This window comes from Nuphar pumila, chromosome 1 (genome assembly GCF_984573655.1).
Source record: "Nuphar pumila chromosome 1, dmNupPumi1.hap1.1, whole genome shotgun sequence".
NCBI classification, from domain to species: domain Eukaryota; kingdom Viridiplantae; phylum Streptophyta; class Magnoliopsida; order Nymphaeales; family Nymphaeaceae; genus Nuphar; species Nuphar pumila.
In genome coordinates this window covers 21,030,595-21,047,537 of record NC_143249.1, presented here as the reverse complement: position 1 = coordinate 21,047,537, position 16,943 = coordinate 21,030,595, and the positions used below count along the sequence as shown (strand labels likewise).

Genomic DNA, 16,943 nt, shown 5'->3' with positions numbered 1-16,943 from the left:
TGTATAGAAAATATTGGAATAGTATAATATAAATCATGATTTATAAGTTATTATATTGAATTTTCATATTGATTTATAATATATTATGCGACATGTATATCGATTTGTACATATTATATGTTTGCTAGTGGCGATTTGTAAGATATTTGTATTATGATATTAAAACATGTGCGTGCAACATTTATATTGTTGCACGATTGCGGTGGCGATTTGCGTATTCAAATCGCTGTTCATTTAGCGATTAAAATTGAAATCGCTTCACAACATTGTAGATGTCATTAAATCGCTGTCACGTGAATCACTATCGTCAACACACATATATGATAAGTCATTTTTTTAATTGGCACGGTAAATAACAACTCAATGCATAGTATAGTGCGATGCAACTAACGATCATGACAACTAACATGAATAATGATGTTCATGTAGATTTAATTTTGCATGGTCAGCAGAAAGAAATCCTTTTGCCTCATAAGTGCACGTAGTTTTCATTCTCCTCCTCCTTCTTCCTTTGCTTTTCATTCTCTTCGCCATCCTTCTTCTTTTTCTTCATCCTTAGTTCTTTCTCATCTTTTTCGTTTGCTTTTCATCTTCAATATCTGATGGATCAGGCTCCGCATAATAAATATCCAACAATTTGTTCTTATCTTTTTCATTCTCAATGTTCATTATATTTTGGTATTTTACATAACCCTCATATATATTGGATTGGTGGATGATTTCTCCAAGAGTCATCCCCTCCAACAATGAAGACTTTCTTGTCTTATGAATTGTAGTCATTGCTAACATGCACAACACATAAATTTAACAGCAAATTGTTGTAGAAATCAAACCCTTCATAAGTACATATCATTGTAAATCATAAATCGCTACTGCATTAAATGTATAAATCGTGGCTGCTTAAATGTATAAATCATGAATCATAAATTGGCTAAATCACTACTGTTTGAAAGGTATAAATCGTTGTTGCATCGAACAAATCGCTACTGCATCGAACAAATCGCTACTGCATTAAATGTATAAATCATTGTTAAATTCAAATGTATAAATCGTTGTAGAAATTTAGCCTTCATAAGTACATATCGTTGTAATGTTTGGTCTTCATAAGAACAAATCGTGCTAACTGTTTTTTGAAGCCCAGAAGGTGGATATGTACAAATCGATTTGTTTCAGTATGAAAATAGGTGTTATTTAGCATAAATAGTATAAGCAATTGTAAGATTTAACATTCAGTTTTACATATTGAAAATCAATTTATTTACATAACGAAACCTTAGACAAAACTCACCCAAAGGACACAAGTTTTGCTAATCCGATCGTGGAGGAGAAACACCTAGAAAGTAGATGCAACCGATGGTGGCAATGGTGCTCCGACGACAATAGACGACAAAAAGGGGTACTCTGATGGCAGTAGACGATGACAAAAGGGTGCTTCAGCGGCAACAGATGACGAGAAAGGGTGATCCCGCAACAGCAGATGACGTCAAAGACTGCGTCGTCAAAGGAAGCTCCTATTACAACAGATGGTGTATCGTCAAAGGGTGAGACAAATCGTTTAGGGTGACATATTGCGATGAGCTCCTGTTAAAGTAGAATCGTTTACTCCTTGGGACAAAAATGATGATAATTTTAACCCTTTTTCTCTTCTTTCGAGAGGATATTTTTGTCGTTTACTCAAAACGTCGTTTCATGACACTAATGGCAGGAAAGTGTACTTAAGTCTTTGCAAACAAACCAGACACCGATGCTAAGTGATGCCGACACACACGGAGAAATGAGCCCCACGTGCTTACATACATGGCGCTCATTCAGACCCGAGGACATGCACATGCGTGTTTGGGGAGAAGATATAACCTGTTTCGGATTATTTTAGATCCGACTAATCCGACCCGAATCGTTTGATGGCCCCACATGCGTACCACTGTCAAACTGCAGGACGACTCGTGGTTTGGTCTAATAGGGCTCCCTATAAATCGAAAGCGCGCGGCTGCTGGTCGTACTGTAAACAGCGCGCGCACGCTCTCCGTTTCACGTTCTCTTGATTGGAAAAACGAAGGAAAGAAAGAAATGGCGGGGCGTCTCCTCGCGGCTCGCTTTGCCGCGCGCCTCCTCCCGACGGCCGCCGAGCGATCCCTCTTCTCGGTGCGTTCTGTCCTTCCCACTATCATCGTTTCTTCCTCTTCTTATTCCTTGTTCCCTCCCTCTCCTGTTCTGCTGTGTGATTGTTTCTTGATTCTGGGTCTCGTTTTCGGTTAACTCATTCTGATTAGGCTTTTCCTGCGCGATCGAAGATCGTCGGCGTGCGGGCGGTTCACTCCACGGGCAATGGCAGTGGCGTGCCAGGGAGATGCTTCGCGTCGGACCCCGATCAGTTGAGGAAGGCCAGGGAGGACATCAAGCATCTTGTGAATACCACTTTTTGCCACCCGATTCTGGTAGTCCTTTTACAGTTAATTTTTTTCGCTCCCGTCCTTTTCCTTTTTACCATTTCTCTTCGGGTTTTGTTTGGGAATGTGATCGAGGCGCTTGTTGATATAGATGATTGTGTGGAGAGTTTCTTCTTAAAATGTGTGAATTTTCCTGGTTTCTTTTAGTAATATTGATTTCTGACTTGATATTGATCACCATCATCGTGCTGTGAGTTCCTCGTAGAATTGTGCTGACTCCGTTGGGTGAATGTGCGTTTCTTTGTGCGCTTTTTTGTTGTTGATTTACTGTTCTTTCTTTCCTCCCTTGTCTATTCATGCTTTTATTTTTTCCCTCTTCTCTCGGATCGTAATGCTCATTGCGAGGACTTGGAGATACAGCGATTTTCAATGCTTATTTTGGGGGCAAGAAGTTTCAATTTTCAAAGTAAAGATTTTAGTGCACCCACTAATGCGTTACCATTGTCATGGGGATAGAGTTCTGGTTCTGGTTCATGCTCTATCTGTCACGTTTCCAAGTTTTGTGAGCTTGGAATAGTGAACCTGAAGAATTAATATAACCAAGTAAGGGTTCGAAGTGTCTTATGGCAGATTTTCGGAAAATGTCGGTTCGACCTGGATGACACGATGCAGGTACCTCCAACAAGAACATTGAGGAATGGCCACAACTAGGCGGAGCTAATGGAAGTTTAAGATTTGAAATAGAACTGAAACACGGTGCCAATGCTGGTAGACATGCTCCTCTGAATGTTTCATGTTTTGAATAAGTGTTGTTGTTATGCCCAACCACCTTATGACTTTGTTTGTGCTTGGCTTGGTGAATGCTTTGAAACTGCTTCAACCAATCAAGGATTAGTATTTGAGTGTGGCATATGCAGACCTGTTTCAATTGGCCAGTGCCACAGCTATCGAGGTCCTTCTCTCTACTTCACATATTTTGGTTTATTTGAACATTTTTCTCTGTTGCCATCATTTCAGATATCAGTTTTTTTTTATTTTCTTTCATTTTTTTTCTATCTTTAGGAGGCCAGAGGTCCCAAGATCCCCATGAAGTATAGGAGAGTAGATGTTACAAGTCCTGAGCAATGTCCAGAGGAGGGAAGGCTTCCAGGTTAGTGCATAATTGGTCGAGTTTCATTTTTATTAGCTTGTAGATGTTAGCTACAAATTCTGTCTCTCAATGGTCTTGGTTGATTACTTGATTTCCACATACCAGCTGGATTTTCAAATAAATTTTGCTTCTTGAATTGCCACTACACACCGTTTGCATAGGATATGTTTGGTAGCTTGTATGATATGAAATAAACTAAAGTTTCATGATATGGTTGAAGCTGGGATGCATTTTTTTTCTTCCAATAAGAAATCTACAAGGAATAAATTGATTACCACTTCATTCCATCATGATCCTGTTTTTTTATGATCGGTAGATTTGGCTTTCTTTTGTTTTTCACTGAACTAAGCATGATGATGGCAAGGCAAACAGATTTTCCCATGTATTTTTGAGAAGATTTGCATATTTAATGTTCTGCTATTTGTTGATTTGAAGTTGTCTTTCTACAATGGTTTGCCATGTCAAGAAATTTTGTTCATAAGAACCAGTTGAAGCTGTTATTATTTGATTTTATATGTAAAGACTACAGGTTCTTTTTCTCTGTGTAGATGCTAGGCTGTCTTCACCTGCAGATCATCGACGTGATGTTTTTTATCGGATGGATCTCAGTGACATGGTTGTCTTTATTTCTGCAACTGAAAATTTTATATTGTGTTGAACATTATCTTTTAATTTGCTTCTCATTAACATGCACCCTTTTGTGGGAAATTGTTTCATTGTCTGGTGCCCACACCTTGGGAAGGACTCGACCCGAACATAGTGGGTGGGGAAAGCCAGCAACCAAGTATACAATGAGTACATGCCCTTTTCTCCTTATAATGGTCATATTTGTGTTTACTTCTATGGTGATGCTTGCATGTGTCTGTTAGAATGACCATATGAATGAATCAGAATGATCGAGATATCCTCCACAACATGTGGAAATCTCTCGCCTTCTGAAGTAGTAAGATGTATGAAAATTGGATTTTTACTTACTGTATTCCTTTTTTTATCTCTTTGCTAACCTGTGTATAATTCTGCTCCACCACTCAAACAGAGATGATGCATGTTTCCCCTACTTGCAATAGCATTTCGTCTCTATTCTGAATGCAGTCTTCATGGTAATCAATTATGAAGCAGGTGAATCAATAAAAATGAAACAATTGTATCACACTGTCCCAATGTGACAATAAGGACTTACAGATCAGCTTGAGACTGTTAGATTCTCGATCCCCTGAGAAGATTCATGTGGGCTTAGTTGATCTGATAGCCAATCTTTTATCTTATGAAGATATAAAGGTAACAATAACCACTGCTTTAGTATTGTGATTTAAGTTGTGATCTCCATTCTTAGATTAGATCCTTAAGTGCCATAAAACAGGAAAATTGAACTGTGTCAGTTTGATGTGCCTTCATCTAATCAACAACATAAAGTTATACAACACAAGAGTGCACTACAAGTCACTCAGGGTCATCATATTTATAGAGAAAAATGAATGTGATGACCATCTGCCACTTGTTTTGCAATTCCCTGCCTGCATTGACATCAAAGTCTGGACATTCATTAGGCATGATGAAACATATTTTGCAGCATCAAACATGCATTCTTAAAGCTTGTCCAGCATTTATGTGGAGCGGTTTGTTCTTCTTATTGCTCTATATTTGAAACTAAAAAACAATGATTAGCTAGCAAATATTTCTCCTTCTAAATTGGTTCATACTTAAAAAATATAGGATAGGCTAAAGTAGGTATTGATGGGCATTATGGTTTTCATGAAAAAAAACAATTGTTTCCTTATGATGTTTCCTTTTGTTTTTTTTCTTTATGGCAATACAGTGGGCTCCATGAAAAAAAAATTACTATATTTAGTATTCAGTCAATAGATGGGTGTCCTATTGTCTTGTTCATGGGAGGCGAGTGACATACAAGGAAAGGACTTGTCCTTATGTGGTAGTTTTCCTTCCTGTCAATAGACAAAAATTCCTTTTACTTTTATTGAAAGTCATTCAATTTTCTGGAGGGACAGAGGGAACCATAGCTTTTTCTAGATTTCTGATAAGAACTTGTCCTTGTTAGTCTTATTGAACTACTCATAAGACAAATTAATAATGGCCTTGACATAATGTGGTGGTATTTTTTCTATTAGTGTCATGCATAAAGTGTAGGTGTGGCAAGACTTTTCCTAATCCATGTTCCATTGCCAAGAGTTGATGCATCCTTGAAGCACTTGACTTTTGGTGAAGAATCTTCATAGTGATGTTAGGCTAAGATAACATTCAAGCTAGTGATGGTAGCTGGATCAGGCGAGATATCTGGGAAAAATTATATCTCTAACACAACCTGCATGTTACTTGGGTTGTGTTGGGTCAAGCCGAATAATTTTTGGTCCAGACTTTTTCATGCTGGTTATTCAGGTTCAGGTAGGGTTGAGTATCCGACACAAACGCGACCCGTTGACAGTCCTAGTCACTTGCAGTATGGAACTATTGATTATGCAATACAAAATGCAAACCCATGATTTCCAATATGTATGGGTACAAGCAAGTGCACAGCATAAGTATGCATATCGTGATGTCATACTGCAGATGTATCTGTTTTTGCCATAAACACACATCCAATCATGTGTGCATGTCTGTGTTTGCCTGAATATATTTATGTATGCATGCACTTGTGACCTCGAGTCTAGTTAAACACATTGATTTCAGAAACTTCAAGGATGTCATATATTTTAGTTGATCAAGTGCACATCTGACCGAATGATAAATTGGTTCATTCCCTAGTGGTCAATAATGACATAATATTCTGGAGGAAAACCCTGAATATCTAATTTGTGCAGCTTGTCAATTGCAAGAATCCACTCACATAACCATACTAATAATATGTTAGAAATATGCGAGACACATTGGTATACCTTCTAGAGCATTTTGAATGTTATTACCCTGTTGGAGGTGTTTTAATTGTTATGCTCTTGTTGCTTGTATTCTGTCATTCACTTAGTGTTGTTATTTTAGTCATTACCTTTAATTTTAAGTGTACCTTGCTCATTAAGTTATTTCAATTAATTTGCATAATTTAGGGTTTAGGTTATTGATTAGGGAATTTAATGGACCATATATCTGTGTATTTGTAGCCCATTTCACCAAAACAAGGGGGCAGTTTCCATGGGCCACATTTGAAGTTATCGTGGCTATTTTGAACCAAAGGTTTATGTCTCTTTTCCACATTTTTAAGATAATTTTACAATTTATAAGCTCCTATAAAGCATCTTGGTTATGTTTGAGGACCTCTCTCTCTCTCTCTCTTACGTGTGCACACATCTTTATTGAATCACAAAATTCTCAGTCCTGCGGTGCTCAATGAAATCTTTGTCACTAATTGGTAGTTCCAGTTGCTGAGGTTGAACTTTAAGTATGCTGGACCTTGCTGCATGGGGACGGGGTACTCCCCATACTAAGAGTGCTATTTCTTTTCTTTTTGGTCAATCATAGCTCCTTTTAACTGATGGGGTGGCATATTGTTACTTCCTAATCCTTTCATTTCTCTCTTTTTTTTTGTTTCCGGATTTTGAATGCACAACAAGAAATCCTAGAAATATTCAGACTTGGCATTATATTTTTCTTTTCTTCCAGAAAGAGGGACCTGGGGCACCTGGAGGACAATCATGGACTGTAGAATGGTTGAGGTTTGATAATTTCTACTTCAAAGTGAGGATACAACTTCTGACCCTTGAACTTTCTTTTTCCCTTTATCATGGCATACTTATTTACTTTCATGTGTGAAACATCCGGGACGTTAAAGAGAAAAAGAATGAAGACTTACTGGTTTTACCAACTGATGCTGTTCTGTTTGAGGATCCAGGATTCAAGGTAACCTAATTATTAACTCGTCACTTATTGAATTATCTTGAATGAGCTTTGTTTTTCTGTGTTTGATCCTTGAACTATTCACTTCTCCTGTTTGTTGTCCATCACAGGAATATGCAGAGAAATATGCTGCAGATCAGGATGCATTTTTCGAGGACTATGCTGAAGCTCGTGCAAAACTAATATCGAGCAAAATTTGATCCTCCAGAGGTCCATGCTTCCTTCTGCTTTCACTAGGATTTATCTTGCATCTTTACTATACTTAGATGGCTTAGACTATGTCCATTCAATACTGTAAATTAACCAACATGTTCACTCGACACTGGAAATTAACAAATTAACTCAGATAAGTTCCTATCCTTGGTTGTTGAATGTGTCCATTTTGGTTTCTCTCAGTGTGACATAAAAGAGTTTTTTCTATGTTATTGTGGTGCAGGGCTTCTCAATAGTTGATACAGAAAATGCCACGCCTTAGAAATTGTTCTCCGCAAAATACTCATCAGGAAGAGAAAAGGTTATTAATTACTCCAGACTGCTTCGACCCATCACCACTTTCGGAAAACTTAATTTGCTTAATGGGTCTTTCACTTTGTTTGCAGGCTTAAACAAAGCAAAGAAGTCTTGTCTTCTGCTGTCTTTTTTAGAAACACGATAGGATTTTACAAAAAATGTTAATACAGCCCAACTTCCAATCAATTATATTAGGACATGAAAAGTTAAAAAAAAAAGTGTGATTGTTGTATATTTGACTCTCTGAGTGGACTACGCAAAGCAAAAGGCGGGGATGATAAGCCACTCAAGTCAAAATGCTTAACATTATGATTTTGATTGCTGTTTTGGCATTTTCTTTTCACATGTTTTGCCTGGAATTGATTTTTGCTTCTTCGGTTACCATTGTTTTGCAGTTTGTCCGCATTTCATTTTCTGAATTCTCTGTTAGGGAAAATGATCCTGGGAGATTCTTGATAATGAATCTCTCTTCTATGTAAAACAGTTGCTTGGCTATCCCACTGGTTTAGCATCCACACTTTGTATGGGGCTATACCATGAGCACTAGAAGAAAACCTCAAAATTAATCTCAAACACTGACGGTTTGGATTAGTAAAACTTGGTTTACTAAATTTGCTTTCCTAACCTCCTGCTTAAAAGGGGGCGGGATTTCAACCCAGCACCTCCTGTTTAAAAGGCAACGCTCTAATCATTGGGCTAACACCTTTTCTTTCTTTTTGTTTTTCACACACTAAAAATACTTGTCCTAAATCTATCCTAAACCTGTCGTATTAAACTAGCTTAGTCAAGCTCAATGGGGTTCAAACCCTTGCTCGTGTAACAAGCCTAGGTCCTGCTCAATGGAGTTCAAACCATTGCTCAAGCTCGGCTCATTTACACATTTATATGAGTTCGAGCCTAACTTGGGTTGGATCAGCTCATTGTGCATCACTAGCAAAAACCAGAAACCTGTAAACTATTTTGTGGAATTTCTAATTTACCTTTCTATTTTGTGAAAGCGGACGTGGACTTGACACAAAATTCGTTAATTTTTTCAAAAAGTTGGGACACAAGGATACCTATATAGATAAATACAATATATAAAATGAAAAAGAGGGACTTGTAATATATCAAAAAGTTTGAGCTAAAAAAATATTATTGCAATATTTTTAATGTTGGGCATTGCTTGAACAATGTTTGCAGTTTTCTCATACGGCCGTACCATTTGGATTTAGGTCGAACCAAAGCAAGCTTTGCTTGAGTGAATATACCCTGACCCAATTGGGCAAACGAATCTGGTTCTCTCTCTTGACTCAATTCGATGTAGCTAGACATATTAATATGGATCATATATCCAATTCAAATATGTACTGCTTATTTCCCTTACCTCTAGGGGGCCTTTGTAACACTTGCACCCAAATGAAGCTTCTTTCCTTTGAAAGGGCCACATTGGAGGGAAAGTGATTCCCCATGGGAGGAGGTATTTTGACAGGAAAGTTGTTTTTTTTTTGCATTTATTAAGTGGGTCCCACTACATATTTCTCATAAACATGTTTATTTCCTATGAAATAGTGCCTCTTTCATAGGAAGGAAATGACATGAAACAAACGCCCCTTTAATGTTCCCCAGCGGCACCACATTCAACAATCATGACTTTAATATGATGGAGCCCAATTGGGAAACAAAAAAAGAAAAAGAACTTGAATTTTATGAAGCAATGTTATTGCCAATTGCAAGCTTGATATTGTAAGAATTGTACTGATGGGCATCCATTCGGTACAGACACAACCAAGCAGCCAAGGTGGATATCAAGACCAACCAAAACCATCCAAACTCTCAACAATATATTTATTCAAATAACTGGCCTTTTATGATTGCCTAGCAACAACAAAGATAGGACTCTTAACCCCTATAAACCATTGAGAGACCCAGGGATCCTTGTATCCCCCCCTCATAAACCATGTCTTAAAAGAGGGGAAAACATAGGCAGGAGATGAAAGCTCTATATGGATGCAGCAGCTAGGAACCTGGGCTCTTTTGGTGAGAACTTTTCCTTGGCATACACTTGCATATAATCCCCAAAAACAAACTTTGGGTATTCAAAAGTATGGCCATTGGCAACATGAGCAGCCTGTTCGTCTACTTGTTTTGGCTGGAGGAGTTGAGGAGCAGGGCCTATGGTAGCTAAGGATGATGGGTTGTAGAAGGAAGCAACAGACCTTCTATTGCCATTTTCTAGTGCTATCACCCTATGCCACACACTCTTGTACTTCCCATTGGATATGACTTCAATCTGGTCACCAGTGTTCACCACAATGGAGTTCTCTAGAGGTTGCACATCAATCCATTCTCCATCTTTGAGGATCTGAAGGCCATGGTCTTGGTCATCTTGGAAGAGGAGGATGACCCCACCAGCATCAGTGTGAGCCCGGAGGCCGTTGACTAGGTCCGGGCGTGGGCATGGTGGATAGTGACTCACCTTGGTGCCAAAAAATGGAAGATGCTCTCCATCCTCATCGCCTCCTTTAAAGGCCTTCTTGATATAGCCCTTCTCTAAACCAAGATTCTCATCCATTATCTCAGTTAATCTTTCTGTTAATTTCTTTATCTCGGCCCTGAACTCCTTCATGGTTTCCCTGTTGGAGTGGTGAACAAGAGCATGAGTCAAAAGTTATTGATGTCAATGCAATTATTGAAATGAGTGTGTGTGTGTGTGTGTGTGAGAGACGACTGGCACCTACAAATTTCCAAGGAGACGGTGTGATATATATATATATATATATATATATATATATATATATATATATATATATATATATATATATATATATATATGTGTGTGTGTGTGTGTGTGTGTGTGTGTGTGTGTGTTGGGGGGGGGGGGGGGGAGATACAATGGATTGTACCTACAATCCAGTTTGAATCTCACGATGCAAGTTATTTTGATACAATCTAACTTCGTAGATGTGTTCAGCATGCTCTATTTAGTAGGAATTGACTTTTGAATCATACTTTTTTGATGAAAAAGCATGTTTTTATGAGTAAAAAAATCAATGCCTTCACAGCAATAGATTATTTAATTCTTTGAAAAACCTGTATAACAGGTCGATTCCGGCGATCCAAAAGCCAGTTCCCACTAAACAAAATATGTAGATCACATCTATTGTGTTAGATGCGAGAAAAAAAATCCAAAAAGGGGGTTCCACCCTATTTGCTGGGTCGTTTGCCCCTACAAATGATTGGCAAATCTTAACCCATACCCACATATATATATATATGTTTAGAACCAAGATTTTCAGAGTTTTTTTTACTTTTTATCAAAAATTTTACCGCATGAATGTGATTTAGACGCTTGGTTTTATAGAAATCAACTCTTGGATCATTCAATTACAATGTATAAGAAGGATCTTTTAACGGTTGAAAATCAATGGTTTAAAATTTTCATAAATATTCAAGCATAAAATATCACATTTCTTGATCCGATTACGATGATCCAACAATCGATTCCTATCAAATGGACCACACCGAATACATTTACAGGGACAAATTTGCAAAAATGCCAATGAAAATCTTGATTCATACCAGCAAACATATTTCACTTTCCATTTTATATATATATATATATAATGACCGTATTGTATGGCAAAAATGATGCATGTCCTCCAAAGTCTTACTTCTGCCGATGTCTAAAATCGCAAATGTTGGGCATTAAAATGAATATTTTAACCTTCATATGTGCGAACCTCTTAAGGATATTCCCTCTGTGATGGACTTTAGTACTGATTTTTACCCCGAAATTGAAGGATGACTAAGTTCACATATATTTTATGAGAATGGAGAAGTCTGTAGATATTTTATGCGGAGCTCCTCTTCCTTATAAAATATACGTAAACTTTCTCATATTTGCTGATATTTTATGTGGGCATCCTCATCTTTGCCGACATTTTATGCGGATTTTGTCTTTTTAATAAAATATATACGGACTTTCACATCATCACCTATATTTTATGCGGAGTTTGTGAGGTCTTCCTCATAAAATATATGTGAACTTCCTCGTCCTCGCCTTTGCTTATATTTTTATAAGAACTTCTTTATAAAATATATGCAAACTTCCTCATCCTTTAATTTTTGGGTAAAAAATCAGTAGTAAAGTCCATTACATAAGAAGTTCGCATATCCTGAGAAAGTGCGCACATGCGAAGGTTAAGATGATCATTTTAACGTCTAACATTTGTGATTTTAGACATCGGCCGATTTTGATAAATTATAGGTTTTTTTAGAAAACACATTTTCTGTATATATATATATATATATATATATATAGAGAGAGAGAGAGAGAGAGAGAGAGAGAGAGAGAGAGAGAGACGCCCGACAATCTATGTTAGGGAGTAACTAAAGTGCACTTGGTGCACCGTGCTGTTACTACTATGTGTACATGTAAAGACATTATGCGCTTGCATGTATCATGATGATCATTTTCCATTGGATTGGATGGAAAGTAGTGGGAAGAGAGAAAAATGCAAGCAGGTTGAGTGCCACCCATGCAGTCACACGCACAAACACATGAATACGTGCGCTCACACATGTATATGCATCTGCACATGCACACACACACAGATTACTTACTTGAAGTCGAGAGGATTTGATGGCCATTCATTGTCATCCAGCAATAAGAACACATCCTCCCAGTCCATGTTTTCTAACTTCCTCGTGTTGTGGCTGTTTGCATTGTCTTGGTCTTCCAACAACTCTTGGAGCTTCTTAACTGGAACAGAGCTTTTAAACTTCTCTTTTCTTTCCATCTCATACCATTCTGAGCACACCTTCTTCACTCTATTTAAGAGCTCCACAGGAATTCCATGGTTCAACAACTACAACACGAGAGATATGTTGGTTCTATTCAAAAGATTAGAACAGACGACCTTGCACAAAAATACAAGGCATATATACGAGCCATGTTGGTTCTATTCAAAAGAAAAAAGGACCGGATCATATTGGTCTCCCTGATCTGTTTGACCAGATCTTAGTGGCAATGGAGTGATTCATCAGACTTGGAAAATGAACCTTTAGGAACACAATGTTACCTGGAAGAAACCCCATTCCTCGCATGCGTTAGCAATTTGAGCTATGGCTTCCTCCCTCTCCGCAACATGATGAACCTTTGAAAAATCTATCAATGGGATCACCATGGTGATGGCCTGAGTTGCACTCCTTAAGCGAACCCACAGTAAAGGTACTTCTTTGCAATGAAAACCAATCACCTTGGTTGGTATTTATAGACACCCAAGGATATGCCAATTCGTGTGAGGCAAGTTGGAAAGATTCATGAGAAAGGGTGTGGTCAGTGTGAATTTATTACAAACATCGCAAGGTCAATGCATCTAAGGTATAGGCCACTTACTGCTCTGTCTATTACCAGCTAAACACAACTGCTGCTTTTCAATCTCTTTCCTTTCTAGAGCTTGAAGGCCACCCTCTTAGAACTTTAATTCAGATAGATATCATGACAAGATTTTTTGGTATCATTTTCTTGATAAGAGAGAATTGGGTTCTTTACTCGTATAGGATTCACTTTCCCTGTTTGTTTGCTTCCTTTTCCTCAAAGAAAAAGAGGAATGCGATTCTCTTTTTTTTTTACTCCTTGTTAGACCTTTTGGCCAAGCAATGTATGTCTACTGTTTTCTCTATTTCTCCTTTCCAGTTTCCCCTTGTCTAAAATTTTATCCCGGTTTATATTTTTTGGATACTTTACTCGAGTAAGTTCTATTATGTTATTCAGTTTTTTCATCTATAAAGTTGGGGTTTGTTCATTTGGCATGTTATCACTATATTCTCCATATTGTGCAAACTTTGGCCACTGTAAATCAGAATGTGGTCTTTTCAGCCCTCCTCTCTTGCCCTACTTTTAACAAGAAACCTTGATGCCTGAAATTAGGGATGTCAATGAACTGGAACTTATCCGACATCCAACCTAATTCGTTTCCTTTTAGTGGCATTTGGTAAGCGAAAAAAAGTATCCAATTATACTCGGATGCAGATATGGTATTCATTTTTTGCTACCGAATCTGAGAAATATCTGAATTTGATGGATATCCGAATCTGTTTACATGTAAAAAAGTGGATCTGCTATGCGATGTCAAAAGGGGTAAGTAGATGCTTGTTGGATGACAATGCACATAATTTACTTCGTCAGGATTCACAAACTCTCAACTACAATAAACATTTCACTAAAATTTACATCAAGAAGAAAATTTTTTGCCATGACATTGAAATCTGAAGATGGATATGGTGTTGAACAAAAGATTAACTAAGCCAGAAAGGAAGTCAAAAGAATCAGCAAACAGCAAAAATCACATTATGCTGATAAATCAAAAGAGCTTAGAATATGCTCCAACAGCACTGTTGTTTGGGGGTCTAAAGGATTGTCCTTGGCATCAGAGTGAGAAATGTTCAAGAGATACAGCTTCTTAGAAGCAACAAATGCAGCTGAAAATATCCTCTTCACTCCTCCCCTAGTGCTATCCACTCTGTATTCAAACTCATACACTGGAAAACCTCCCTTGCTCGTTCTTTCACCGACCCGAATCACCTCAGCTTCCTTTGTGCTTTCCTTAAAACAACAAGTCGCCCAAAACAAAAACAGGAAAACCATCAATGTTTCTCCATCATGGCTAAAAGACCACGTACACTTCTTGTCAGCATGGAAAAGCTAAAACTCAGGTTTTAGTCACCTCTCAAGCCAAGTGGTTTTGAAGTTCTTGCACCCAAGATAGGAACTTTGTTAAATTCACCTGCCCTCATACTACAGTTATTTAAATGATTAAAAGTTCAAGGTGGTCATTTTGCATTTTCTCGACTGATGGTAGAATCAAATGTCAAGTTAAGAAGATTATGCTAAAACGAATGTTGTTTCAGTATGCTGAACAAACAAAAAAGGAATTGCCAAACAACATTTGGCAATGAACAATAGACACAACATGAACAATAACAACTTGATATGACGAGTTATTTAAATAATTAGATATATGTAGAGCAGCAGTGATCCCACTCAGTGGGTCCCAAAGAAATTCAATCCTAACAGAAAAAATGGTTTATTGTATCCTTTTCAAAATAAACTTTTGTATGACGAGGGTATATATTCAGACCGTTTCAAATTAGTGTAATTAAGAACACCACCTTTCTATCTTTGCACATTAAAAAGGATTCAAGTAAATCAAAATTGTGTGGTTATATAAACAAGAAGTACCTTTCTCCTTTCAGCTCGTATAAGCTTATCAGCAACATCATGAGGGGTACCAAAGTCGGTGAGAGAAGAAATCCGAACTGGGTTGACCACGACCCCTACATTGTTAACTTTGGCAGTAGGGTCCTCAAACAGAGCGATTGCACCTGCCTTATCAACCTACACACAGAACTCCCATAGGTGATGCAATACCAGGATACTAACTTTTGGCAAGAAGGCCAGAAAATTATACTATGCTCCACAGTCCCTATTCTTGATTTTTTTTTAATCGGAGAAAGTTGTTTATTTATTTATTTATTTTTACTCGGAGCTCCGAGGGCTTACCCCTCGCCCCCAGGGAAGTTCCTTCTTAAACCCACTTTGATACATTTTACCAAGCAGCAAATCTGTAACTTTTTAACACCATGAAATATGCATGTCATAATGCTTTATCACAGGGACACCTCCATTTGGCACGCGTGGGTATGTGGATTCGGATACGGATTCGTATGGTTAATATTTTAATTTGTTTAATATTTTTTATTACTTTCTAATAATATTTTATTAAAAGTATTTTTAAATATTAATATATCAAGATAGCTCTTTATTCATTAAACATTCTCAAAAACCGAATGAACATATCTCTTAATTCCAGCAAACGAAAATAAACAACGGCATCATTGGGAAAAAGAGAGATGGCATTTCGTCAAGAATAATGGCAACGGGCGAGGAACCACACCTTGGTCCAAGAGGAGGGCTTGAGGAGAGTGAAGCCTTCCCGGTCATCCGTGTACCTCTCCAACTCCTCCTCTGCACCACACACCCTCAATTCGCCGGGAAATTCCCGAAAAAACACGGAATTCGACGGAAATTTTAAAGCATTTCGAGTATTTTTTTCAGCTTACCGTGAATCGTCGATGCCGAGACTGACGGCGGAGATGCGGTGAGCAAGAGGGCGGCCGCGAGTGGGAGATGGTTCACAAGGATGGAGACGGTGAGCGTCCTTCTGTTGCAGGAGAAGGGAGGGCTGAGAGGGGTTAGGGTTAGGGTTTGGTTGGTGAGGGAATTGGTGAGATTGGGGAGATGAGAACAGCAGAGACGAGTGAACCCAAGCGACCACATTTTCCCTTTGTCCCCTTCTCCTTTTTCTTTCTTCTCATCTTTTGGGGTTTTATCGGTCGTGTCAAACGGGTCGAGATATCCTACCTGGATCCATATGTCATCCTTGCTGCTTTAAACAGTTTTAAAACAAGTTTTCTGAAATACATTAATAAAATCATATATTTTATCCTGAAATTATTGAAAACTGTGCAAACTTTCTTTCAGTAACCTGAATTTAAATATATATTCGCACTTTGTTTTTTGCGGTCCTCTCACTAAAAATGCATAAATATAACTTATGCGACTCTTATTGAATCATAACTTCGCAAATAATAAACTAAATAAGCTCGGCAGGCAATCTGAACACATGAAGAATAAGTGTGCAGCTACTGAGGTCAGGCATACCCACCATTGGGTTTTGAACTTGCAAAGTCCCAATACAGGTGACATCTACTAACAGCACCTACCAAACAAGCAGAGCACCTGCTGGTTAATATTAAATATATTTTATATTATAGAGTGTATAGTTGAAGTGTTAGGTTTGCAAACAATAAGTTTATAGTTAAAATGTTATTAATTAGATCATTAAAATACCAACAGGGCTCCAAGTGGTTGGTAGGAGCTGTCCGCGAACGTCTCCTTCCGGTGAGATGTTGCAGGTTCAAAACCCAGTGGTACACGTTGAATGACTGCTGGGGTCTGCCTAACCCAGCTTGCCTAAAAAAAGAAATCATTAAAACGATATGAAACT

General features: G+C 38.0%; 3 protein-coding genes across 6 annotated transcripts; 1 reads left to right on the top strand and 2 right to left on the bottom strand.

The window, feature by feature from the left end:
* The first annotated feature begins 2,019 nt into the window (after positions 1 to 2,019).
* LOC149848291 (uncharacterized) lies at positions 2,020 to 8,225 on the top strand. 4 transcript variants are annotated; one of them, XM_090011040.1, is made up of 10 exons: positions 2,020 to 2,142; positions 2,271 to 2,435; positions 3,018 to 3,155; positions 3,277 to 3,339; positions 3,450 to 3,537; positions 7,147 to 7,221; positions 7,316 to 7,383; positions 7,491 to 7,590; positions 7,817 to 7,894; positions 7,980 to 8,225. In XM_090011040.1, exons 5-8 carry the CDS (start codon positions 3,493 to 3,495, stop codon positions 7,561 to 7,563), a joined length of 261 nt encoding a protein of 86 aa, XP_089867166.1. In that variant the 5' UTR covers positions 2,020 to 2,142; positions 2,271 to 2,435; positions 3,018 to 3,155; positions 3,277 to 3,339; positions 3,450 to 3,492; the 3' UTR covers positions 7,564 to 7,590; positions 7,817 to 7,894; positions 7,980 to 8,225. The 4 variants fall into 4 exon arrangements, with proteins under 4 accessions (XP_089867166.1, XP_089867174.1, XP_089867150.1 ...); XM_090011024.1 differs by lacking the exons at positions 7,817 to 7,894; positions 7,980 to 8,225 and adding exons at positions 4,086 to 4,332; positions 6,648 to 6,720 and having other exon boundaries at positions 2,026 to 2,142; positions 7,491 to 7,722; XM_090011048.1 differs by lacking the exons at positions 7,817 to 7,894; positions 7,980 to 8,225 and having other exon boundaries at positions 7,491 to 7,722.
* A 1,402-nt stretch (positions 8,226 to 9,627) lies between these two features.
* LOC149848290 (1-aminocyclopropane-1-carboxylate oxidase 5-like) lies at positions 9,628 to 13,073 on the bottom strand. Its single transcript, XM_089989070.1, has 3 exons — positions 12,954 to 13,073; positions 12,496 to 12,740; positions 9,628 to 10,505 (listed from the first exon to the last, which is right to left on the bottom strand). The coding sequence occupies exons 1-3, from the start codon at positions 13,056 to 13,058 to the stop codon at positions 9,872 to 9,874; spliced, it is 984 nt and encodes a 327-aa protein (XP_089845196.1). The 5' UTR covers positions 13,059 to 13,073; the 3' UTR covers positions 9,628 to 9,871.
* A 1,029-nt stretch (positions 13,074 to 14,102) lies between these two features.
* LOC149848289 (Photosystem II reaction center PsbP family protein) lies at positions 14,103 to 16,868 on the bottom strand. Its single transcript, XM_089988960.1, has 4 exons — positions 15,997 to 16,868; positions 15,831 to 15,901; positions 15,116 to 15,271; positions 14,103 to 14,479 (listed from the first exon to the last, which is right to left on the bottom strand). The coding sequence occupies exons 1-4, from the start codon at positions 16,211 to 16,213 to the stop codon at positions 14,225 to 14,227; spliced, it is 699 nt and encodes a 232-aa protein (XP_089845086.1). The 5' UTR covers positions 16,214 to 16,868; the 3' UTR covers positions 14,103 to 14,224.
* Between the last annotated feature and the right edge of the window lie 75 nt (positions 16,869 to 16,943).